Source organism: Labrus mixtus, chromosome 2 (assembly GCF_963584025.1).
Source record: "Labrus mixtus chromosome 2, fLabMix1.1, whole genome shotgun sequence".
NCBI lineage: Eukaryota > Metazoa > Chordata > Actinopteri > Labriformes > Labridae > Labrus > Labrus mixtus.
In genome coordinates, this window is record NC_083613.1 from 16,895,717 (window position 1) to 16,921,863 (window position 26,147).

General features: G+C 38.4%; 3 protein-coding genes across 3 annotated transcripts; 2 read left to right on the forward strand and 1 right to left on the reverse strand.

Annotated features, from left to right (window-relative positions):
* Nucleotides 1-12,926: 12,926 nt before the first annotated feature.
* LOC132954314 (persephin) lies at nt 12,927-14,302 on the forward strand. Its single transcript, XM_061026852.1, has 2 exons — nt 12,927-13,005; nt 13,717-14,302. The coding sequence occupies exons 1-2, from the start codon at nt 12,927-12,929 to the stop codon at nt 14,169-14,171; spliced, it is 534 nt and encodes a 177-aa protein (XP_060882835.1). The 3' UTR covers nt 14,172-14,302.
* Nucleotides 14,303-15,019: 717 nt separating this feature from the next.
* Nucleotides 15,020-20,093, reverse strand: wdr83 (WD repeat domain containing 83). The gene is made up of 10 exons (XM_061053673.1): nt 19,943-20,093; nt 19,492-19,602; nt 18,564-18,684; nt 18,350-18,455; nt 18,171-18,219; nt 17,881-18,007; nt 17,546-17,613; nt 17,220-17,328; nt 16,089-16,203; nt 15,020-15,744 (listed from the first exon to the last, which is right to left on the reverse strand). The coding sequence occupies exons 2-10, from the start codon at nt 19,592-19,594 to the stop codon at nt 15,580-15,582; spliced, it is 963 nt and encodes a 320-aa protein (XP_060909656.1). The 5' UTR covers nt 19,595-19,602; nt 19,943-20,093; the 3' UTR covers nt 15,020-15,579.
* A 109-nt stretch (nt 20,094-20,202) lies between these two features.
* Nucleotides 20,203-25,399, forward strand: wdr83os (WD repeat domain 83 opposite strand). Its single transcript, XM_061053685.1, has 4 exons — nt 20,203-20,361; nt 20,796-20,901; nt 22,040-22,137; nt 25,015-25,399. Exons 1-4 carry the CDS (start codon nt 20,312-20,314, stop codon nt 25,079-25,081), a joined length of 321 nt encoding a protein of 106 aa, XP_060909668.1. The 5' UTR covers nt 20,203-20,311; the 3' UTR covers nt 25,082-25,399.
* The last annotated feature ends 748 nt before the right edge of the window (nt 25,400-26,147 follow it).

Here is a 26,147-nt window from a genome sequence, read left to right on the forward strand (position 1 = left end):
AAATCCAGCAATTAAATAATTGCGAAAATTCAACCTTTTTCAAAAAGTGAACAATGCCAAAGTGCTGTGGGACCCTCAAGCAAAACCCAGTGGTCTGCTGGGGGGGTCACTTGAATATCCACAGTTTTGTTCCTAAAAGTGATGAGATAAAACATATTCTAACGGACTCTAACTTGGACTTTTTATGTTTGTCAGAAACTTGGCTGAATAAAAACTCCCCATCCTCAGCCCTACATATTCCTGGCTATAATGCTTTTAGGAAAGATAGAGCTGTTGGCAGAAGTGGGGGGTTACTGTTATACATCAAAGACCATATCATGTAAAGAGGTTCATTGCTCAGTTGAGAATGAGCTTGAGCATATTTGTCTTAATATTAGCCTATCACCACAGATGTCTTTCATTCTCATTGGAGTGTATAGACCTCCATCTGCAAAAGCTATTTTATTTGACAAATTTGAAACTGTGCTAAGGGAATGCAGCTCAGGGCAGGAAATACTAATAATGGGTGACTTCGATGTTAATTGGGAGGACAAAGGCACTAATAAGGCACTGCAACGGGTCTCAAATAAGTTTGATCTCACACAACTAATTAAAGGGCCCACTAGAATAACCTCATCCTCAAAAACTCAAATTGACTTGATATTCACCAACAAACCTGAAAGGGTGACAAAATCCTTCAATATAGTCACTAGTCTGTCTGACCATAACCTTACTCTTATAGCCAGAAAGCTCACTAAATCTCGCTTCCACTTGAAATCCAACACCAAATCTAGCCAATTAAGAATACCTAAGCATGATATTGATGAATTTGACAGCGAAATTAAAAACATTAACTGGAACCAAATCATAGTTGGTGTAGATGTTGATACTGACACAAATGTCCTCGTGTCCACAATCCAAAACATAACAAAACGATTCCTTAGAAAGAAAGGCAAATCTAAAGGGAATAATAGATACACCCTCCCCTGGATTTCTAGTGATATAAGGAAAGTAATGAAGGAGAGAGATAATGCTCTGAAGCACTCTCATAAGTCCAAGTCACTGACTGAAAGGCATATATTTGTGTCCTTAAGAAACAGAGTAACAAAGGAAATCAGAGCAGCTAAATCTAACTTCTTTGTTAATCTCGTACATGACGCTAAGGGAAATCATAAACAAATCTGGGACTGTCTGCAGAAACTAACAGGGAAAGGACATAATAAAGTAACAAAGCAGCTGGAGATCAAAGACAATGGAACCCTGTATAAGGGACCAGCAGAAATAGTGACTGTTTTTAATAGCCATTTTGTCAATTCTGTGAGGCTGACTGTACATAGTCCCCAAAGTGGTCAACTATACTCATCACCGATTGATATTACAAAGCCAGTTTTCGCTCTGACAGAGATTTCTGAATCCAAAGTTCGGCCTATAATTACTTCTATTAACAATTCCAAATCAAAAGACATATTTGGATTGGATTCTATGTTTTTAAAGAAACATGTTGCCTCTTTCACATGGCCAGTAACTAAAATCATTAACACCTCTTTTAAGGAGGGAAAATTCCCAAAGGACTGGAAGTCAGACATTGTTGTTCCAGTCTATAAATCAGGGGACACAACTGATATGAATAACTATAGGCCGATTAGTATTTTACCTGTCATGTCTAAGATCTCTGAAAAATGTGTGGCTGAGCAGTTGACTGAGCGTCTTAACAGTAGTCCTTTTACATTACACCCCATGCAATTTGGCTTTAGAGCCAATCACTCCACTGAGACAGCAAATTGTTTTTTTGTGGAAAACATCAAATCAAAAATGGACAAAGGAGGCATAGTTGGAGCAATTTTCTTAGATCTTAAAGGTCCCATATTATGCTTTTTCTGGTTTTATATGCCCTTTAGTGTGTTTTCCAAGTGTCCTGTGCATGTTTAGGCACATCTATTTGCAAAAATTAAAAGTCTGCGGAAACGCAGCTTCTCTTATGTCCTCCTGTTAGCTGTAGCATTAGCTGCATGTAACGCTGTTCAAACATTTGTCAGTCCGACGTCATTGTCAGTGTGAGATCACTGATCTAGGCCCATTGGCTCGTTGTGGCAAGCCCAGCAGCTCATGTTGCACGCCCGTTAACTTCTGTAGCACGCCCACGATATGCCGTAGCCTGCGGTAGCACAGTAGTGCTAAGATGCTAATGTTTATGCTCCCCTCGGACGGAGCCAGTGGCTGCATTCCCAATATGGTAAAAGAGGCAGGACATTTCCGAGAACCGTGCTGAGCAACTGACCAATAACGACAGAGCGGATCGGCAGACCAATCAGAGCAGACTTGGCCCCGTGGGGCTCTGCACTGGGGGCTCAGCAGAGCGTAGCTGACAGACTCAGAGCGGAGAGGGAGCAAGGAGGAGCAGTACATGAAAACAGACACTTTTTTCAGACTTTAGCTATTGTGAACATACAAAAGTAGGTACATAGATTAAATATACGAACCCCAAAAAGGGCATAATATGGGCTCTTTAAAAAAGCTTTCGACACTGTCAATCATCAAATACTCATTCACAAAATGTCTTATTTTAATTTCTCAATGTAATTGACTGGATGAGATCATATCTGTCAAATAGAGTTCAGTGTGTAAGGGGAAGTGGTGAGACATCACCGCCCCTGAGGAATGAACTGGGTGTACCCCAGGGATCTATAGGGCCCTATTCTGTTCAGCCTTTATATAAATGACCTGCCATCAGTCTGCACTGGATGTGAGGTTCAGATGTATGCTGATGATACAGTAATTTATGTTCATGCAAAAACCAAAGCCCAAGCTGCTGCCAAACTCAGTGATACAATGGTACATGTACATTAATGGCTTGCTCACTCACAGTTGTATCTCAATGTAAAGAAGACAGTCTGTATGTTTTTTAGCAAGGCTAACACTGTCACATCCTTGACACTACTCTATCCTTCAAAAACCAAGTGAGCAAGGTAATGCAAATAACCAAATACAATCTAGCCAACTTTAGATATATAAGGAACTGTTTGACAACACCTGTAGCAAAGCTCTACATGAATGCTATGATCATTCCCCACTTAACATATTGTATGACGAGCTGGACCCAGGTGAATAGCACAACATTAAGGCCTATCTTATCACTTCACAAACAAGCGCTTAAAGTTTTGGACAGAAAACCCAAGCTTTACCACCACTGTTACATCCTTGACAAATATAACTTGCTCAGCTGGGAAAATATTTTAAAACACACTGACGCATGCCTAATTTTCAAGATTATCAATGGCAAGGCTCCCCCACCACTCTGCACTTTTATACAGCAGAACCACAAGGTCTGCCGTAAGAGGGGAATGTGTAGTCCCTCTTAGGTCCAGCTCCTTTGGTCAATTATGTTTCTCTGTGAGAGCCTCTAAATTATGGAACCAATTGCCAGTGGAGATTAGAAATTGCACCTCCCACCATACATTCACCCACTGTCTTAAGGACTGGCTTTTAAGCAATCAAAAATGTGAACACCTTTGATAGTATTTAATCTGAGTGCATGTTTGTCTGTTGCTATGTATTGTTGAAGCTGTGCTGTCTAACCCATGGTGGTTTGTATGAATGGTTGTATGGTTATATGTTTTAATGGAGCCAGTATATTGGCATCATGTTATACTGTTGTTATCTGTTGCTGTGTGTATTCTGTAACATGTTTTTATTTTTTAGCCACCCGGTGCCTAGCTTAACATCCGTCCCGGTCGGTCTTTGAACTAGAGCTCAGTAAAGTGAAGACGCCATTTATTGTGAACTGAGCTACCCTCCTATTGGACGTACAGAGGTGACGTCAGGGAGCACTGCGCTCAAGCAGAAAATGTTTTAACTTCTGCGCAGTGCTCAAGAACGACAAGACCCTTTGCTGCACTCAACTCGGCGGCGAGGAGATACACAACACACAATGAATGGGCTTGACAGCGGTGCAGTGCCCATCGCGTCCTATCTGAAAGGGCCTTTACAGAAGTTGGCAATTTGTAGCACAGACCATAAAAATGTAGCAGGGGCATTAAGTGTTACCGTCTTTAAAATACACCATAATTTTCAAGAGGCATTTGAGCAACAAAACAAAATACATCAATGTTACATATAGGGAACATAAATCTGATGAATATTATCTTTATTAGCTCATAATGATAAAGCAAAGGGATGAAAAACCTCTTGGCGTATTGAGCAGTCCAGAACACCTCAGTACATTTATGTAATCATATTTACAAGGTTAATTATATTAAATTCTCATTGATCATTGTAAAGCTTTTTTGTAACCTGATTAGTCATTGACACTAACAAACATGGACAGGTTGTGTAACATCTAAGAACTAGAATCTAAAAGATTTGTTTTTTATGCAAAAGATTTATAAAACATTTGAAATAATACATTAGCATATTTCTTGTAGGTAATTTGTTGTTTCACCATTTAAATACTTAACCTTATAACCTTACCTTATGCTTGTGTTTACACACATACTTTATCTAGAGATACACGTTTTGCAATTTCTTTGGCCGATTTCAGATTTTTACCTTGTCTGACCTGCCGATACTGATTTTAGTCCGATACCAATTTTCTTTCTTTCACGCCCTATAATTAACAGCAAAAAAAAACGAGTTTTGGAACTTTTCTGTAATAGAAGCACATTTTATGTTCATAAAAACCTTTACTGCTAAGTAATTGTTTGTTATAAACAAATATTTAAAACTGCAGCAGGTTACATGACCATCTCTCATTCTCACTCAAACTAACCTCCACTAGACAGTTTCAGTGTCAAACCTTTTATTGCCTGTATTCTCCTTTATTTTATATGCAATTGTTTATAGTGGAAGTGTCTTCATATATGTAAAGTGAAACAAAAAAGGTATTACATTTTCTCTGAAAATAATACAGGAACCACATTCTCTGCATAAAATGTTCACATTCTAGAAGGATTCAAACAGCCATTATTAACACTCACGGACAGAGTCTTATCTGTCTGCAACTACAAATACCTTTCACCAAGGCAGAGAGAAACTGTCATGATTCAACCTTATTTAGTTTGTGTATTGTCTTTTTCTAAGTTTAAGTTTCCTTGTGGTTATTCATCCTAGTGTTGCTTGTTTCCCTTGTGTGTTTTTGTCTTAATGTTTAGTCTTTAGTGTTTCCTGTTTTATTTTGGAGTTTCTTATCCTTGTGTTTCTTTTTTCTAGTGGTTATGTTATATTCTTGAGTTCTCTATGTATCTTAGTGTTTCTTGATTTATGTTGTAGTTCTAGTCATGGAGCTATTATTGTGGCAAAACTATTTGAATATTTGTACACAGATCCACAAATGCGGAAATAGATCCAGAAATGCGGAAATAGATCCACAAATGCACACAAAGATCCACAAATGTACACACAGATCCACAAATGCGGAAATAGATCCACAAATGCGGAAATAGATCCACAAATGTACACACAGATCCACAAATGCGGAAATAGATCCACAAATGCGGAAATATATCCACAAATGTACACACAGATCCACAAATGTACACACAGATCCACAAATGTACACACAGATCCACAAATGCGTAAAAAGATCCACAAATGCGTAAAAAGATCCACAAATACACACACAGATCCACAAATACGTAAAAAGATCCACAAATGCACACACTAATCCACAAATGCATGTACTTATCTGCAAATATGTAGACCAAATTACGAAATCTTTACTTATTTATTAATGGCAGTGAACTTTTTCAGCTGTAAATCCTGAAAATACACACAAATGATCGCTTACAACTGAGGCAGGCCTCACCATTGGCTGTCATTTTACATGTGACTTTTGCAACACTCCTGCCGTGCAAGATCCACAAATGTGTACACATTCAAATGTGTGTCTGACGATCTGCAAACACATTAGTGGGGTTTGTTGCCCTGAGCACAGGCTCACAGGCTAGGCTGCCAGGCGGCTAAACTTGCCAGGCTGCGTACTGCTTTGCCCACACTGTACAGGAAACAAATTTCAAAAACACAAACTATATTGGACCCTCCATCGTAGCCTCCTAAGTAAAACTGCACCCACGACAGCTATCCAGCTCAGTAATGTCCGTCTTGAAGTCACTGGGTGCTACTGCGGACAGTCAGCCTAGCCTGTTTTGTGTACTGAACCCCCCTCCTGAAAAGTCTGCACTCCATACTGAACTGTTGCTTTTAGGAAAGGGCCCAAATCTACATTCTCTCTTCCTCTTCGACCAAAAAAAAGATCCAATCAAATTCATCCCAAACGTCATATCCTGCCTTCTATCATGTAGTTAGATACTAGTTCGCTATCTTAGGTTATATTTTAGTATAAGGTCTGACATACACTTGGGGGGCCAAAATTATACCTGAGTGGCCTGCCGGTATAATTAAACATAATAGTGTTTTTTTATATGATATAAATATAATATAATTATATAATATAGAAATCAATATTGGGTGGCTGTGATCTTCAGGCCCTCAAATTACAGTTAAAAGCCTAATGCACAGACAAAAATATATATAAACCAAAACCAGTGGTTAACAAGTTTTTTTTTGTTTCTTTTAACCAAAATTTCACAAATGAACTAAAGCTGCCATTCCATCTCTTCAAAGTGTACCAAAGTTGAACTTTGGGCCATTACCCTGCAACTAATATACACCACAACAATCTTTAGGGAGCAATAACCTTTTTTCAAATGAATGTTTTACAGTTGTAATTTGTTTTGTTTTTTTCAGCGTCAACCATCGCCGATGTTTTGAGGCGATATCGGCGTGTCCTCAAACTCATCAAAGGAGGCCTCAAGATGACAAAAGCTTTTGAGAAGGCACGTGTATCTAGAAATGCTGTCAAGGACACAGCAGCAATTGCTGAGATATACATGGTAGACAAAAGTGTACTTGAGCAGTTTAAGGAACAAAAACATACACTTTGTGATACAACTAGCAAAACTTTGTGAAAAAAAGATTGTTGGTGACCTGGCAGAGAAAATAATTGAAATGAAAAGAAAAAAGCAGCTAATCCCCTTTTCTGTCAAAAATGACTGAATGAGTGCACAATTTTTTTTTGTTATTAGCATCAGAGAGTTATATTATTTGTAGATCCATAAGATCCATATTGTGACTTGTCCCTCTGTTGGTGTAGAGTTTGTTTTAGTTTATAGTTCTCCCTACACTGTATCTAAAGAAGTTAGAGAATAACTTAAATTGATTTGTAAAATACCTATGCGCTGCTAGTGCATTTTTTTTGTGCCAGATATTGTGTGCCTGTAGTGGTGGTCCAGCTTTGTGTTGCTTTAACTTGAATTATATTTATAATTATTATATAATTTATATTTTGTATCAACAGAGTCAGTCATTTGATGAGTGAGAAACCTTGGGGATATGGTAAATGGACTTGAGCTTATATAGCGCTTTTCTAGTCTTCCGACTACTCAAAGTGCTTTTACACCACATGTCACACCCTTTCACACACGGATGGTAGTGATCGCTATGTAGTATCATCCATCAGAAGTAACTAATCCCATTCATACACCGCCACTGAAGCAGCGGGAGCAATTCAGGGTTAAGTGTCTTGCCCAAGGACACATTTTGCCCATCTGGGGATGGAGCCCTCGACCTTCCGGTTGAGAGGCGACGACGACTCAATAACCTGTTTAAAAAAATAAGAGAGTTGGAAGACACTTTTTGTAAAATGTTGTAACAACTTGAAATGCACCTTATAGTCTACTGGCAGTAAGTTGAATGTATATAACTTGTCTGTTGACAAGTCTTGTTGAATATCAACTGATACACTGTTGACATGCAACTGAATATCTACTGATAATGCACCTTATAGTCTACTAGTAGTTAATTGAATGTCTGTTACTTGTCAGTTGAAATACTTATGTTGAATATCAACTGATACACTGTTGACAACTCCTCTTGTGGTGCTCGATTCACATTACATTTTGACAAAAGCACAGCACAGATGTTTCATTTAGACCACAGAGGACTGTGGAAAGGTGGAAAAGGGGTTTAATATGTCCTCTTTAAACCTCAACATTAAGAAAAAATGCTAAATTAAGGCTACTGGTAAATAAAATGATTTTATAATGGTTATTTTATTATTAGGTACACCTGGTCTTAAATTGTGTCTTAAAAAGGAAACAGGTTAGTCCTAGTGGGTTAAAGTTGATACTGGAAGGTGGTTTATTTAAATTGCCAAAATCTAAATTTTTCTGTGTATTATAAATATCTCAAAGTAGCGTATCTATTTTCCTTTGCAAATATAATAGGTAGACATGGAGGAAGCAGTGCATCATAACACCATTTTTTTTTTTTTATATGTCGGCTTCATCGGACAATAAAATGAGCGTGCAGGAATGTGTCAAAAGAGACAGAGCACTGGCAGGAGGGAGTCTCCCTTTTAGAGATATATGATTCCACAAAGATTTTAAAGAAGATGAGAAACCAGACAATTGTGACATTTATAGAGACAGCTGAAAGCAGGCCAAAGGTTAGAAAAGTTGCAACGTCACTGCTAGGAAAGCTCAGCAATTGGGGAGAAAGGGGGTTCTCATTTAAGTGAAACTGGCTTAGATAGAGAACAAAAATCTTAGCTGCAACAGTAGATGACTTGTCATTATTGGTTGTAATAATGAATTCAACTGAAAATTATATTATTATTATATTATATTATATTACACTCAATATTCTAAACTTGATTAAAAAAAACAAGGCCATGGTCAACAGTTGAAAACATGCCAGCATGGCAGGTAGGCTGCACACTCATGCAACGCAATGCTAACACCATTGTTACGCCGCTACACAAACCCACAGCTAAATGCTATCCTTGAACCTGACTCTAAGGCCAGTGAGCCCGTTACTTAATGCCTCTCCTTACGTGTTGCGTAAACGTGAAGGTGTATCCTGCCTTACCTGAATGTGTGTGCACCTGTCCTGTCTGTTTGAGGGGTGCACGTAGGTGACTCACCCCATCATGCAAATGTTTTGATGTTTAGCTGTCAAGTTTTAATTCCAAAAAAAGTTCCATCCAATCCCTCTCTCCTGCGCCACAGTTGTTTGACTTTAGGGCTTTCTATCTAGAATTACCTGACTAATTAGTGACTGCTGTTTGTGTCCTCTGGTTAAGTCCAGACTCAGTGGAAGCTGAAACTTTTATCTTTTCCTAAAGCTAACAAACTAGCCTTTTCATCTTAACCTAACCAAACAGCCACTGTTTCATAGCATTTATCTTGTAGCTGATTCAACTTCTAAAACTATTTAATTCTGTTCAGGATACTTTTTTTTTGGGGGGGGGGGGGGGGGGGGGGGGGGGGGTTAAGTAATAAATAGACAATGACATTTGTTTTCATATGAGACACAAACAGCGTTGTTCTGTTTAAATGTCCTGAGATTTAGCTTTTCTAGCCACTCCAGCACAAAACGCCCAAACTAGTCAGAAAGTGACTAGGGAATTTAAAACGTCATTAGCAGGTATAATGTTTTCCATGATCACTTGTTTCTGATCTGAGCATACCATTATCAAACTTGCAAATACACCTTAAAAACAACATATTTCTAAGGCTAATGGAAATCCTTATGAACCAAAGTTATTGCAAATCATCCTGTGGGCCATATAAGTCAACATCATGGTTGTGCTTGAGGATGAGTAAGAGGATAACCTTTATAATTAGGGTTTATCATCTGGGAGCCATTCTAAACTATATATAATGTACAATATATATAGTTTAGAATAGGTAAAGGTGCCACTTTTACCAGACAGGTATCTATTTTTGGAACATCATCTGGCTAGGTTACCACTGTATAAAAATGATCTGTTGAGTTTCCCTTTTAACAGATACTGATTCAACGTTCCTTCCATTCCTGGCTTCTGACAACAGTGAATACCAGACTGCTCCTGCAGGCTGTAATCCAAAGGGATTGCTCTATCTCCACTGTATTTCTCCCACCACCTCCTTCTCTGTCCTCTCGTCTTCTCATCTCCTGCTTGGCCTTCATTACTCCTGTCTCTCTGAGAGGTGGAAGGAATTTTGCGTCAGGCCCCGTGCCCTTTGCTGTTTTCTGTACAAATTACCTGGAGATGGATGCTTTCTGTGAGAATTATTTCTCTTGCTTGAGGACAAGAGAAAGTATTCTCAGACAAACAAGCTCTGATTTTTTTTCAATTTGTGCAGGTTAGCACTATAATGCCATCCAAATGAGACATTTAAGGTCCTAGTCTATAGCTACTGGGTGCAGCTAGGTGTCTTTCTTGATGGCACTTTAAATCTCTTAAAGATTTCTTTATGAGACACTGTCAGTGAACAGACAAACACAGATGATGAGAACAGTGATACAGATGGTTATGACATGTAACATATGCAGCATACAGAGGCACTCTGGTCTCACAATTATGTATGACTATCACCAGAAGGTCTATTGATAGTCCTAAAACCCACCTTGGTTAGTGGTTAAGCCTTTTATATTTTATTCCGCAAGACAAAATACATCTGCTGATGAAGGTATTGACATCCAGCTGATGAAGGTAATGACCGTTTTTAAGGGTATTGCATGTTTTTTCTCTAGAATAAAAATAACTTATGTGAAGTTTTTACAAAGAAGCCTACTGAAATAAAGCGCAGAGAAACACAAGTATTCTGGGTGAAATTTGCCTTAAGTAAGACCCAGACATATTTTATAGACTGTTTTATAACTGAGGAAGAGCACACTGCCATTCTTCATTTTAAACGTCTAATTTAGTGCAGACGGGGAAACCGCATCCCAGAAAGAATTGTTAAAATTCCTGGCAGTAAATTTCATGAACAATCATTAGTTCAAGATTTAGGGAGGGTTCCTTTGTAATTCATATCAGTAGACACATAATACAAGAGAAATAGGTCTGTTAAAGTACAATAAATAAACTAAGAGAGCTCATTGGACACTCACACGTCGTGAAGCCAAGAGTCAGACTTAATTCAACAGAGGTCACGTTCTTGTTGATTTCTGAATTTATCTCTGGCATTGCAGAGAATATTTCACAAAACATGTACAGCTTGACTTTCTCTGTTTTATTTATCTTTAATCTTATTCTTAAGTTTTTCTACCTCTGATTATCCTCTTTATGTAACAACAGTTTTTTCTTGTTTGAATTATATATATGGTTTCTTATATTATGAAAACACACTGGGGTTGTTAGAGTCTGACAGAATTACAGAAAGTATCCAGAAAAAGAAAGACCAATCTGTGAAGGTAAAACTAACATTCTGCATTGACAACACAGAATACCTTCATTGCATGGGAGTTGAAATACTATTGAAAATCGATCCAAATATAGACAATTTGAATCAATGAAACACATCATTTATTGTGTTATTCTTTTTTTAACCAGTAGAGGGCTCTTTTGATTTGGCTCCTCTTGACATAGGCATGAAGCGGTTTGCAACCCAGTTTACCCAAATGAGCATGTTCACAGATCTGAGCTGATGATTAACACAAGAGTTAGTTGTAATGACCCAACTTATCAAAAACCTGAATGAAAACTTGTGTTAGGTGACACAAAGTCAACTGTTGAGAAAATCCAGCGTTGTTGAAAAGGTTTCTGTGCTTCAATGCCAAGAACACAGGCTGCACCTCTGCTTATTTAAGGACATTTTCACTATTTGTGCTTTACATGTTTTCATTTGATTTTGGATTTGTTTAAAATAAAAATTCCAAAGAGGTCTTTGTTAGAAATTATCAGTCACTTTTTATAAGAAAAATTCATTTTTACAAGTAAATATTAACCCTCAAAATTATTCAATAGAAAAACAAGAAGGGCATTTTGCAGTTTTATTGTCAATTAGCTGAAATAAAAGAATTATCAAATTTATACACTGACTCAATCTCATTTCTTTATAAAAGGTGTAAAATAGCAGAAAATTGTGATCAAATAATATCGTGATCCCAGTTTTGTGATACATATCATATTGTAAGTTAACTGTATTGTTACATCCCTAAGGTGTTTAACCTGCACGTGGATAACAGCAGAAAAAGAGTCCACATGTGCACTTTGTAGGAAACTCCAAATTCCATTCACCGCCTGTATGGGCCCTATAACTGTTACATAATGCACATTCTACATATTCTACATGTCAGACACACATTGCTGAAGAAATCCCTCAATTTATGGACCAGCTCAAGGAGATGAGTCGGCCATTGGGGAATGTCTGCTGAAACTGGGCCTGTTGTGTTCTAATAATAACCTGACTTCCCTTCCTTTCTTCTTTGGCGTTTAACCTTTTAAAGTTTCTTTTTCTGCTTTACTGTGTTGATACTCAGGCGTAACGTTAACGATAAAAGAAGGGACGAAAGCAGTGTACAAGAGAGGCCTGTTTTAAGACAGTTATTGATGACTCATCCTGCATTTTTTAACCTTTCAATTTACATTTAACTTTACATTACTTCAAATTTCTTTTGCTTTTTTTGTATTGATAAGAGTACAAATGTATCTCTTTGCCATATCATTGGCTGCCTTTCCACTTCAGTATTCATCTAGCTTCCTGTCTACTTATTCATGTATTACACGTATACTTCTCAGCATAATCATCGTGACACTGCCCATTTTTGAGAAATCCCCCCCCAAAAAAATCAAGAAATCATTTTATAAGGAGCCAACATCCTCTGGAAAACATCTGGGGGAAACGGAACAATAATCCTGTGATTTACACCAATTAGATAATCCCAACAGGACAAATTCTGGGTCAAGTGCCCGTCTGCCCTCCTATGCTCCCAGTCAGGCTCAGGTGAGCGGGATGGTCTGCTGGCGAGTAACGGGTTAGTGTGTGTCTGTCTCATCTCATCCTTTCAACCCCCCTTTATCTCCGGGGGCTATATATTAGGGGTGGTGACTCGGCTACATCTTAAGCATCACTCGCACCCGCAGACACTCGAGCGACATCTTGGTTGAAGAGCAGACTGTAACAATGTGGTTCTTGCTGAAGCTGGTTGTGATTCTTTTCTGCATCAAGAGAGGAGAGGGTCACTGGCTGAGGTCACTAATCGGTAAGTTCTGCCTAAAAGGAGGGCCATGACCTTTGACCTCCAAGATCAAATCTTATTTTGCCCGCTTTGTCATATTGACATATTGAATATTGCTAATAGACATGGATTCTAGGAATGGAATTCACCATTGACAAGACATTAACAAGACTTGAGTCCAATAGGGCATTATTTGAATTTCAACATACAGCATTAGGCTGAGTATTGAGAGAACATATTAAAATGAGTTTTACAACTAATCTTCAACTGCAGATTTTGTTCCTAAAAGGAAAACTTGCTTAATTGGGTTTTATCTAATAAGATACGTTTTTAAGTTGTTTCATCAGAAATAAAACGGTGTCAAATATTGTTTTAAAATTCTTACATCAAAATGAGCTTAGTGATTCAAAGGTTTGTGAACTGGTGTGAGGGCAACCATGTCGTCCTAAATGTCAGTAAGACAGAGTGTGCCATCACTCCTACAATTTCTAGAATAAAAGATTGATACTTGGTTTCCGTGTATCCATACAACACTATTCAGAATGTGTCAGTACAATTGGGATACTATGATGTCTGGTTTTTGGACCCACCCTTATGTGTACCTCTATAACTTTAATTTTTTGGCTCTTTGCATGTTATACATTTTCTCTTCTGACCATTTAAACTGGTGAAGAAACGGGGAAAACATTTTTTTTTTATAAGAAATACACTGATAACTCTTTCTGCTTTTTCCAGATCAGAAACAAGGAACAACCTCTCCACACTTTGTAGTGAATGTGGACAGAAGAAACAGAGATCCAGCTGCAGAAGATGGTCAAACAGAAGCTTCTGGAGTCGGTCCATCCCCTGTTCCCATGGTCCGGTCTCGTCGCTCCACTCTAGACTCGCAGTGCAGCCTGCGCTCCATCCTGCTGCAGGTCCGAGACCTCGGGCTGGGCTACGACTCAGACGAGACCGTCCTCTTCAAGTACTGCAGCGGGATGTGTCCACACGCTCGCTCCAACCACGACCTCACCCTCACCAACCTGCTGATGAGCGGGTTGCTCCCTCAACCGGCACCAGGGGAGCTGTGGCACAACACGCCCTGCTGCAGGCCCACCCACCATGAGGACATGGCCTTCCTGGACAACTCCCACCGCTGGCATAAGGTGGAGAAGCTGTCAGCTGCGGACTGCAGCTGTGTGGGATAGACAGCAGGGTGTAGAGGAGAGGAACTAAGAGGGTGTATGATGGTTTTTGAGGATGATTTTACCGGCAAGTTCTCTTATTATACGCTTAAATTAAGATTTGTATTCTATTCCATTCATTAAGCTAAAATCTATTCTTATCAAGCTATTGATGCCAAGAATGAATAAGCACAAACTAAGAGTTTCTCTCAAACATTTTTGGTGAAAAGTCAATGTGTGCTAATTTAAATGTTTTGACTTTGGTAATCTTAAAGACATCATTAAGTTAGAATTTTAACACCTTTCACATTTGTGAGCTTTAAAAACCTTCACTAAGAGAATTCAGGCTAAAAAAAAACTTTGAGGTGATTGTGGTCGTTTATGAAAAGTTTGCTTAATGGAAATGGGATTTGTTTTTCCTTCTTAAATTGGCCATCGATACATATAGGGCTTAGAAATTACTTCTTTAAATGAAAATATATATTTTTTAAATGAAAGCGTTGCTCAGCTGATTCTGCCCTTAGAATCCAAGAGAGTAAAAGTGAACAGACATACTACAAACCACTTTACCATTTCTGTAAACAAGCTGACATGTATTTATTTTAATTCTTAAGTGCAATTTTGGGGTTAAGTAATAGAAAGAAATATGCGTACGAAGCTGCGTATATATTTATAAACACAGCTGAGTAAGTTCTTCACTATTCAGACAGCAGTTCAGCTTCAGTTCAAACTGTATTTATGTAAGATAAGTTATTTATTTATTTGTTGCCATTATTTTGTCATGTGGATTAACTTATTTTGTACTTTGCCTATCTCTAATTGTTTTGCAAACACAGTTCCTAATAAAGATAAACTTGTACAGGACTCAGCAGTGTTGTGAAGTGTGATTTTATTCCAAAGCAGTTGACCTCAAAAAATGTTTAACACCAAGGACCCTGAAAGTGCCAACAAGGAGACCACAGACTCCCTTTTATCCCAGGCTTTTAAACATGTTAGCACAGTATTGTATGAAACCCCTGCCTAAAATATTTACACATTTTTTATTGGGTTACTTATGAAAGGAATTCAAGTGGGAAAAAATGCTCTCAGGAACCCTCTCAGGGACAACTGGCCCCACATAGCCGCTATTTAAAGAGAGAAATCACATGTGGTCTGTTACTAATAACAGGAATTGTATTCAAGTTTTCTTGTAAAAAGAATCATATGGACAACTATTTGTTTCAGTTATGGACTAAAATAACATTCACCTGCAGATTGTGAACATCTGTCGATCAGATATTTGTTTCTTAATATTTATGTCGGTCCTTATGTTAAGCATTCGCTCCTTTCTACTCTGATAAATCTTTGCTAAGCTAACCGCTATAAAGACCTGAATGGCTGCTTTGCCAACCTCCTAGCATGCCAATATAGCTTCTGACTACATTCACCATCTTTAAGAAGCCATCGTGTCCTCCTCTGTCTTCACCGTCTCCTCTGGCTCCAACCCCCACAACTGAACACGCCCCTCCATGGCTGTGAGGAGGCAGGTCTCTGTTGGGTGGAAGGACAACGACTGGACGACAGCTTTCCCCACCGGCAGTTTCAAGGACAGAGATCCCTGGAGAAAAACAAGAAATGGAAAATATATGGGAAGTTTCCTAATTAAGGATGACCTATTGATTATCAGACATGATTATCCAGGGGAAACAAGAGGTTACAGACTGTTGCTAAGCATAACAGCGAGCAGTTGGAGTGCCAACTGGCTTCCTCTTCAGTTTTGTATAGTGCTTAGAGTAAGACTATAAAGCTTTAAGCATTATTAGTTAGATTTCCAAATACAAAAAAACAAAAACTGAAGGGAAGACGGACCAACTTTAAAAGGTGTGCCCACAAATAATTAGATAAATCATTCTCATTCTGCCACTGACTGAACAATGAACATAAATATAACCTGACACGTACTTCCACCAGGTCCCAGCAGTAGACATGTCCGTCTTCTGAGCAGCTCAGGACATGAGTATCTTTACTGGACAGGCAGCAGTCCAGCTTGTAGCCCTTCATTTTATGTCCTTTATACCTTAGTGAATCAAAGAGACAAAACGTGGCATCAAAAATCCATCATGTCAACATGCTGAGCTGCTTGAAATAGAAATATAGCTCAAACTTCTTTAAACATGTGTCAATGTTGAACATAGATTTTTTTTTTTCAAATGTTGCAATTAAGACCGATACGTGTATAAGGGAAGACATGTCAAAACACTGCTTTAACTCGATTCTTAAAATATTTATGAAGTTCTCAGCAGTGACGATGCATTTCCCAAACAGCTCATACTGTACATGCATCAACACTTTAGTTTTCAAGCAAAAGGCTACAACTCATTCAAGAATAAGAGTATTTAAGTTTACACCATCTGTTATACTGTTTATATATTTTTTTTTTAAGCACCAATTTTTGTCTATTTTGCACAATTATGGTTTATCTTCTCTTTGCTGTTTTTTCCAAGTGTCTTTAAATTGTCGCTTTTATGTGGAACTTTCTTATACAGTATCATTGACAGAAACATTCATTTGAATACATTTACAAATGTGGAATTTATGTCAGCCATGCAGAATTTCTAAATCTGTAGCTGTATACAAGTAGCCTATGTAGAGTTCATACTTCACTTTGTATGACATTACTGGATTTATTTCATTTCTTTTTGATGCATTTTTAATGATAGCAGACAACATGAAAACATCAACATGATCCAGTATGGGATTTAGGTTCAGGTTGAGGTTCAGGTTACTTTATTTGTACCCGTAGGTAGATTTGTTTGCAGCCAGCAAGATCGCCATGCATCATGACACACAGATTACAGGACAAATGCAACAATGAACAACACATAAGAGAGAAGGAGATCTAAACAACTCAAACATGTAACTAAAAAAGTTTACTTCTGTGACTTTATGGTTATGCAGGGAAAAGGTGACCTTATTCTTTTTACTAAAATTTTGATTTTCATTAAAAGATGTCAATTATCATCAGTTAATTATCATCATCATCATCATCATCATCAATATGAACAGCACAGTGTAAAACTGAGCAGTACTCACTCTCCGAGCATTTCCCCTGTGCTCTTGTCCAGTAGTCTGACTGTTGAATCCAGGCTGGAGCTCAGAGTGCACTGACCGTCCTGACTGAAACACACACACGTGATGGGACCTGGAACACAAACGATATACACGTGTTACAAGATAGAGCATTTTCAGTGTTATTTAAGTGTCAATGTTGCATTTCCATAATCCTACATGAAGAAAGAATCACCATCATTACTATAACTACCACTACAACAATCTCTTTATTACTATTTAAACAACTTCAACCCCTTATAGGTAAAGTACATTTTATACTGGTGTTTGTCTGAAAAAAGATTCATTACTGCTGATGAAGTCAACATGCAGCTGTCCCATTCTCAGGTCGTAGCGCCTCACTCTGCCATCCACTGATCTGAAAAGAAGATTTTCTTTTTTAATATGCATCTGTGAAATCTCAACCTTTGATCTTATTCTAACTGGTACAAAGGTATGTGCAGTAATGACAAAACTAGGAGTACATAGTCTTCTCATTTTCTTCAGCTTCAAGAATTCTATTGCAGTTTGAATGGACAGGAGATATCAGACGTTTGCTTTTAATAAAATGTCTAAATCAACTCTAACGTGCAGCTGATCAGCTTTCATGGTATTTAAAACATGTATCGGGGTTGACAGTGCTGACCCTGTAAGAAGCTCATGTTGTACAACTTTCAAGCTGCTGATGCCATCCCGAGCCTCGTCTAAGATCTGAATTGGCTCAAATCTTCTGGACCTCGTGTCCCAGCACCGAACTGTTCCATCTATGGAGCCTGGATGAAAACAAAACGAGAAGGTTACAATCACACATAACTATGAATCCAAAAAAAAACCCAAACCCTAAGAACCTCTGTGCTCAAGTCAAAAAATGATTCCCTTAATACGCCTCAATAATGTAGAAATGCCTTTAAGTATTTCATCTTAATGTAAACTCACCAGACAAGATGACTGTTGCCTCCTCATTGAACTGGACACAGTTGACTTTCTTTGAGTAGAAAAATTGGGTAGGATATAAGATTAAAACAAAGATAGCAATTAAAGTGTCAAGAAGCGTAAAAAAATGACATAGCAAAGTTCTTAACCTCAGAATCAGAGATAGAAACACAAGAACATACCCCAGCATGACCCCTGAGTTTCCGCGTGACTTGGCCTGTGGCGACGTCCCACAGGATCACCGTCTTATCGGAGCTGCAGGAGCAAAGCTGGCTGTTGTCGTAAGAGCTATTGAAAAGCAAAATAGTTTTTTTTTTCTCTTTATTCATTCATATGGATATTTTATTGTAGTTTCCCTCCCTGAGACTCTCTGGGAGACTGTGACAATTCTCTCACCCATCAGCATCCAGGACCTCGTATCCGTGGCCGCTGTATGTCTTCAGCAGAGTCCCCCGGCTCACACTCCACAGCTTTAGAGATTTGTCACTGCCACAGGACAGCGCGTAGTTCCCATCAGCTGAATAAGAAGGGAGACATGAGACAGAGGGAGGAACACACAAATTTTTATTTAATTTATAACTCATAACTATGCCCCCACATAGATCGAAATTTGAGAGCTATACTGATATTGATTTTGCAGAGGACAAAATAACCAATTACAGATACAGCAGCTGATACAGAGCATGTTTTATTTCACACGGATTATTCATCAATGTTGCACAATTATGACTATGAAAAGGTACTTAGAAGGCTGCATTCTCAGATAGCTGTAGGTTGTGTGCTTTGACAAAATATTAAGAACAGTGCATTAACTTGCGCTGTTCACTTAGTTGGAGTACTGTCAGGATATTATATTATTATACTAGTCTATATTATATAACATTTCATTATATTACACTATATTGTTCATATTGCACTATATTATATTATATTATATAACTGCACTCTGCATTACTGTGGTACAACACTGCCTCTCTTCACTGCTGTTTACATTACTTACTGCTATTTATCATACCAAGTCACTTTAATCACTTGTCATTCTCTGCAAATACTGTCTCAATTCTCAATTCCCCCCAGTCTCATTTTGTACTGCATAAACCCCCTGTTTTTATTTTTATTTATCTTATCTATTCTGTTTAATGTGTCTTCTTGAGCTTTCTTGTCTGTGCTGCTGTAACGCCCAAATTTCCCCCCTGGGGATCAATAAAGTATTATCCTATCCTATCCTATATTCTGCTTTAACCAGTTGTTTGCCCTGACAAACAGGCTGGAGGTGTTCCCAAACAAAGGCTCAACAGTATGATAAATGTTTTCAATCTTTTACCATTGAACCGGACAGCCCTGACAGCTCCTTGTTGACAGTCTATGGTGGTGAGAAGATGTTGGGGAAGCTGAGGAGCCTGAGGTCTGGGCTGGGGGAACGCCATCACAAAAACTATGGGGAAAAAAAACACACGTGAGCTACTCTAACAGCCTACCTTGCATTTATTCAGGTTAAGTATGCTGTACTACCCTTTTACATATTCGTTTAGCGAAATACAGCTGCACAAACAAAAAAGACTAAAAGATAGGTTAGCATTGTTTACGACTTCATTAAATCACACGTACCTCATTAGCTTTCAAAAAAGCAACAAATGGTTAGTAAGATGTTTTACACTACATGTGCAGCACTGTATGTAACCATAGTTACTAACAATGATGCAGGTTTTGGGTTTTAAATAGCAAAACTTTCCTACACACAGCGGCCTCTTACAAAGATTATCGTACATACTTACTTATGACACGAACTGTTCAGTCTGTGTTTATATTCAGGGGAGTAAAATGTCATATTCGTGCCGCGACTCGTAGAAATTATATATTTGTTAGTGGCAACATCCTCTCCCATTCACTGTACCCGCCATGTTTGCAAGTACGCGCAATGCACACTGGGATAAAAATACATCTGTCAAAATAAGATTTCAGACCTCTTTCTCCCGGTTTCATCTTCTGCTGCGGATTACTTTATGCTCTTATTTTGAAATCACCGGATGTGACGACACCTCCCCCCTCCCCGACTCATTTAATTCATGACGAGGCCGATCAGCTGTCCTTCTGTCATCGGAGTTTACATTTCTAAGTAATTGTTGACCTTTTTACAATAAAGTATGTCTTCCAACAACATGTCAGACCCGAAGAGGCAAAATAAGATTCTAAGGTGAGCATTTTGTGACCGAAAATAGACGTTTTTTTGACGGAGTCAGGTGACGTATTAGCGTGGTTAACGGTAGCTAGCAGCTAACTAGCTCATCTTTAACACATTTCACGAGTAGAGTTTAAAGGGATTAGGAGTGTAGCTGAGAGGTGTATTAACCACTGAATTAATTACAGATAACTTTAATGCAATATTGTTTTTAGTTGGCAGTGTTTTAAATAGTCAAAAGTTAAGGTTTGTGGCTGATTATCCCTATAAGTGTATCACAGCCAATTGCCCTTCTTTCAATAATTAGTCGGATTAGTCGTCCGTAGAAACTTAAAATAAGACTGCAAAGATCACTGAATTAAACCCTGTTCAATACCCTTAGGATAAACTGGAACACTGTCTATGAATCAGGACAGTTTTCTGATTATTACATGATTGTTTTGTTGCAGGTACAAGCCCCCTAGCACAGAGTCCAATCCCACACTGGAGGATCCCACGCCTGACTATATGAACCTGCTTGGCATGATCTTCAGCATGTGTGGGCTGATGCTCAAGGTGACCCCCACACGCTCACCCTAACCGTTCACTGTCACCTCTACCTCTTTGTGGTTTTGTGTGTGTTCACAATAAAGAAATGAGTGGTAGACCTTGGTCTTTCCCCAGTCGTTCCATTTAGAAGATTAAAGGTAAACTCACCTTTGGATGAAAGGATGAAGGGCAGTTTTTGACCTTGGGGCGTTATGGATACAATAGATGAAACAAAGAGGGGACATCAGCAGGCTCAAGTTGCATCCAAGTGCAATAGCAGATAAAATGTTAAGTTGACTGTCTTTGACTGAAAACAAATCAGAACTTATTCAATCGAATATAAGAGGTTATCAGTGTGGAAACATTCATTCAAATTTCCTTGAAGAATATTATTTGCAGATTGTGTGCAATAAATGACAACAACTACAGACTTCTGTATAAATTCTAAGGCATGCATCTTCTTCAGGGTGTAGTGACAGACTAAGACAAATAGAGTCATTGTGAGTTATTGACTGATCATTACTCTCTTTGTCTCAGAGTGTGTCGATTCACCCTGAAGAAGCAGATACCCGCTGGTGTATTTTAAGTGTTTTAGCCCTATGAATTAAATGCCTTTAATACTTTTCAAACCATCCTGAGTGCCTGGACCTGGATCATTTATATCAATGTTTTTTGGATTTAAGTGTTGTCCTCCACCCTTTTTCCTTTTTTTTAAAGTATTCCCTTTATGTGTATATATATATATATATATATACCATTGGTGCTCCCATGAGTACTGGTTTGAGGGATACCGGAAGTGCTTCTGTTGTCTCTCTTTTTCACCTTCAAAAAAAGTATTAGGGCTGCCATGTTATGCATCAATTTTTGCCTGGGAGCTAAGTTATAAAGAAAACACAAAATTAATGTATATAATATTGTATTTGTGGAATCAGTGCCAATCTGGACACTATCGTGTTGTCAAACTATCTCCTAAGTGGACATCTTTCTTCAGCGTGAACTTCAAATGCTCAGCCTTTTTTTTTTTTTTTTTTCTATGTTCCCAGCACTTGCCTGAGAACTAGCAGAGCATTTGTTGTTCTATTGTACATACTGTATCAGTTTCAGTGTATGGGATTTTTTCAAGCTTCTCCTTATAACGTTGTAACCCTTTGTTTGTTTGTTTCAGCTGAAGTGGTGTGCTTGGATAGCAGTCTACTGCTCTTTCATCAGCTTTGCAAACTCCAGAAGCTCAGAGGACACCAAACAGATGATGAGCAGCTTTATGTGAGTTTACAGCACCTTGTGTTCATACAGAATTTATTCTACTAATGCCTTACCTGAGCATGCTTGGGATATTATTATCCTTCTTAAATCAAAGGGGAATGTAGATATTCTTAAATCTTGGACCACTGAAAGGCACAGGTTGTTATTCATTAATACAGAAAAAGTTAACCTTTTTGTTAAGGTAAAAACATTTTGTCAATTAACGGCCATAACATCTCTCTCTTCAAAGCCACAGAAACTGTAATTTGACCTTGTAAAACACTGTTGCTTGTAAACAGCGCCTGGACTTGGTTGTTTGTTTTGGATTTGGGTTTTGTGTCATTTTCAGAGCATACCCTTAAACACAACAGTGCCATAACAATACAAACTAATGCCGTTTTCACATATGCACTCCGGATAATATCTAGATATTTTCAGGGGGACTTCTCTGGAGATTCTCCCGAACTAACCGTTCACATATGCTCCTCACAGCGGGGGACTTTCCCTGTCAGAGGGGAGGGGGATCGGGGGATTTCCCGACGTAAGACGTGACGTAAATAAACAATGCGGAAGTAGCGGCCGTAGCAACAGAGTCCCCTACACGACGTTATAATGAGAATATTTGCCTTTATATCAATGCTATGTGTAGTCCAATGGAATGACAACATCCACAAAAGAATGGAGAACAACATACTGACGAACAGAAAACATAATGCAGCCGTTTAATTACGTGCACGGAGATCGTAGTGGTCGTGTGCAGACACTTTAGCTGGTCACTGTATATAAACGTCATTCTCTTTTCATTGGCTGAAATTTAAAATCTCTGGAGTATATTCGGCCGCGTTCAGACATCAGCTCTTCCGAATTATCTGCGGAAAAAATACTAGGGGTCTGGCCAGATAAACTCTGGGTAATATCGTAGTAAAAAATTTGGCTGTTGCGTTCACACATACAGCTCCTCCTGGAAATCTCCGGAGTTTTTCAGGAGATTTCCGTATGTGTGAAAAGGGTTTCACTAACCAGCTGAGGTAGCTTAATCCAAAGAGAGATTAGAGAGATTAATCCAAAACTGCCTGTGGCAAAAACAAACCATTTTATAGGGTGTATTTACCAGCCGCTGCTAGAACAAGCAATCTACAGATGCAAATCTAAAACTTTTAGTACCTGTCATCTTGAACAATCTATTAATATTGAAATGTTATTAAATGAATAGCCTTTAAAATACCATACATACACCTACATCTCAGTGTCATTGAAAGGGGACCAGAACAAACAATCTGAAAGGAGTGCTGCTGTCTACTGCTGAAGAGACACTTTAAATATTTGTTTTAGTTTTATTTCAAACCTACAGGTTTGAGACAACACATTATTTTAGATAACTGACTTTCAGTGTGGACTATGAAGGCCCCTTCTATATTTAGCAGAAGAGTATGCTCTCTCTAAAACCTAGATTTAGAGGTTTGAGAATCTAATTGTCTGTTATTACACAAGGGCCCTATTTTCCTTGGCAGCTCTTAAAATGGCCAATGTAGTTACTGTGTTTTTATTTAAGGTCTTATATCATGCAGATTTAAATCTGGAGGTTAGACTCACGTCTATCTGCCACTGAGACTTGAGATTAGCCAACTCTAACGTCCAAAAGCTTTTACCTGTCTGACCCCCAGAGGTGGGACATTTCCATTTGCTTATAAAAGACTCCTACAACAGGGCACTGGTCCAGGCCTCACAGACAGACTCACAATAAGGAGAAACCTTCTGCTCCATCGTCTAGATGAGGTTGCATGACGACAAGCTTGATGCACTTATCGTTTCGTAACGCAAAATGTTTGGCTCAGCATATAATGTTAGACAATAAACTAAATGCTTGAGCCTGGATGCTAGTTCAAGGCCAGTTTTAGGACATTTGTCAACAGCCAAGATATGATGCAAGTATCTCTGTGGTATTCAACAAAGGTGAGTGCTAATGCAGGATAGGGCGACACGATTCTTGCTGAAATGGGTATCACAGTTTTCTCCCTGAGAATTGAGATCATGATTCTCTCACGTACGGTCATTTGTAATATTTTCACTTATAAATGAAAACTCTGGCTCCAACTCCACCACGTAGTGTCTGCCTCCTTCCTGTTCGTCTACATGTGCCATTGTCTACCCCGTTTGTGGTTACTATAGTAACGGTGACTGACAGCGGAGTGCCATAAATGAGGAAGAGAGATGAGAGAGGTGAATGAGTTGTAAGGCTGTGGTTGTCTGTGGCCTAAACAATGACTAAAATGTGTGTATTGCTTAACGCTGTGTGAGAGTGACTGATATAGCAACAGGGATCGTTGTAAATCAAATTAGGCCAATCATACCTGCTGCACAGAATGACGGGGGGTCAAAACCTTTTTATTAGCTTAAGTCATATTTTAATATTAGTTTTATTTATTAACTGTGCTTCATTCTAAAACTTTTTTGTTTGTTTGTGTAACTAAAAATGTGCTCATCTTACTTCCATTCAGCTTCTATTCTGTTCTACACACATACACACCTGCACCTCTTACACACAGCTGCTCAAAGACGCTAAAATAAGATTACTCGTGTTTTTAAAAGTTCTACTCGATATACCATGATCACATCAGGTGGTCAGTGTATGAGGAGGCTTATTGATTACATTCACACCTGTAAATTGTACTTAACTTTTTCTCTTAAATTTGCCCTTTGTCCAGTCATCACAAAATCTACTTTCACACGTCCATATAGGCAACTCCTACAAGTGTCTCTCATTTACAAAACTACACTACGTTTTGAGAGCCACAGTATTGGGATCCGTTGCTTCTTCAGACTGCATAAACCATCAACACTGTATGGACATTCATATAAAACATGGCAAACATTGATGTTAACTCCTGTTCTCTGCAGGCTCTCCATCTCAGCAGTCGTGATGTCCTACCTCCAGAACCCACAGCCAATGTCGCCGCCATGGTAACCAAGGGCCAATCACAGAACAGCAAGGAAGTAAATTTGCGGATGTTAGATTTGATGACGAAACAACTGATAGGCTCCCCCCCGGCCATCATGGAGGGAGCCAGAGACAAACAGAGACACGGAAGCAGATAAAAAGACAGAAAGAGAGGAAACAGACGGACAGTAAGGAGAACACAACGGCAAGACAAAGAGATCGAATGTTCTTAGACTGCACTCTCGTGTTTTCCCTTTTTTAACCTTTTCTATGTTGCTTTGTTGATGAAAATGTGTTTTGCTGATCAGTTGAAGGAGAACGTAAATAAAGTTATACAATTTTAAACTTTTAAAATTTTCTCCTTTTTTTACGGAAGAAAATATTGACACCTGACATTTAAACTTACATTCTTAAAGTTGTTACCTTGAAAATACTGTTTACATCAACCTGGGTAAGCTTCAGTCTTAAAAGCACAAACTGATGCTTTTTCAAGTCAAATCTCACTCAGTTCCCATTTTATTTAATTTTGTTCATGACACAAGCATCATTTATGAAGTTTTGGAATTGCTGCCCTGGGAGTCTACGATACGTAGTTAAAAATGAACAAGAGAGAAAGGCAAAAACAAAGCAGATGGTGTTACAAAATGACAATAATTAAACTTCAGTTGTTTTCCCCTTTTATATTTCAATAAATAAAAGCAGTGGTTTTAGGGAAAAGGTTTTAAGGAAAAGGCTCTTTTGAAGAGGAATGTTTTCAGGTCCTTGTATTTCTTGAATTTGGGGAATAAATATGATCAGGAAATCCTAAGAGGAACATGTTTAACATTAAATTTGAAAGATTTTTGAGAACAAAGTCAGAACCTGGAATTTCAAGTTTAAATCCTGAGTTTCAAGTTGGACTTCTGAGGAGAAAAACAGTCAGATTTCTGAGATTAAAGTAGAAATCATAATTTCAGAATTCTGAGTATAAAATTCAAATACATTCAGTGTGGGATTCACAATGCACAATTTAAGTAATCAGCAAGATTGTCTCTATCTTCATTTGTCAGAATGTGCAAAAACACTTGAGACTAATCTTTGCCTACCTTTTATT

Coding starts and splice junctions, on each gene's coding strand:
- wdr83os (XM_061053685.1), top strand. CDS start 20,312: ATGTCTTCCAACAACATGTCAGACCCGAAGAGGCAAAATAAGATTCTA. Junction 20,362..20,795: donor AGGCAAAATAAGATTCTAAG/GTGAGCATTTTG, acceptor GTTTTGTTGCAG/GTACAAGCCCCCTAGCACAG. Junction 20,902..22,039: donor TGTGTGGGCTGATGCTCAAG/GTGACCCCCACA, acceptor TGTTTGTTTCAG/CTGAAGTGGTGTGCTTGGAT.
- wdr83 (XM_061053673.1), bottom strand. CDS start 19,594: ATGGCGTTCCCCCAGCCCAGACCTCAGGCTCCTCAGCTTCCCCAACAT. Junction 18,685..19,491: donor CAGGGCTGTCCGGTTCAATG/GTAAAAGATTGA, acceptor CTTCTTATTCAG/CTGATGGGAACTACGCGCTG. Junction 15,745..16,088: donor ACTGCTGGGACCTGGTGGAA/GTACGTGTCAGG, acceptor GTTTTTCTCCAG/GGATCTCTGTCCTTGAAACT.
- LOC132954314 (XM_061026852.1), top strand. CDS start 12,927: ATGTGGTTCTTGCTGAAGCTGGTTGTGATTCTTTTCTGCATCAAGAGA. Junction 13,006..13,716: donor CTGGCTGAGGTCACTAATCG/GTAAGTTCTGCC, acceptor TGCTTTTTCCAG/ATCAGAAACAAGGAACAACC.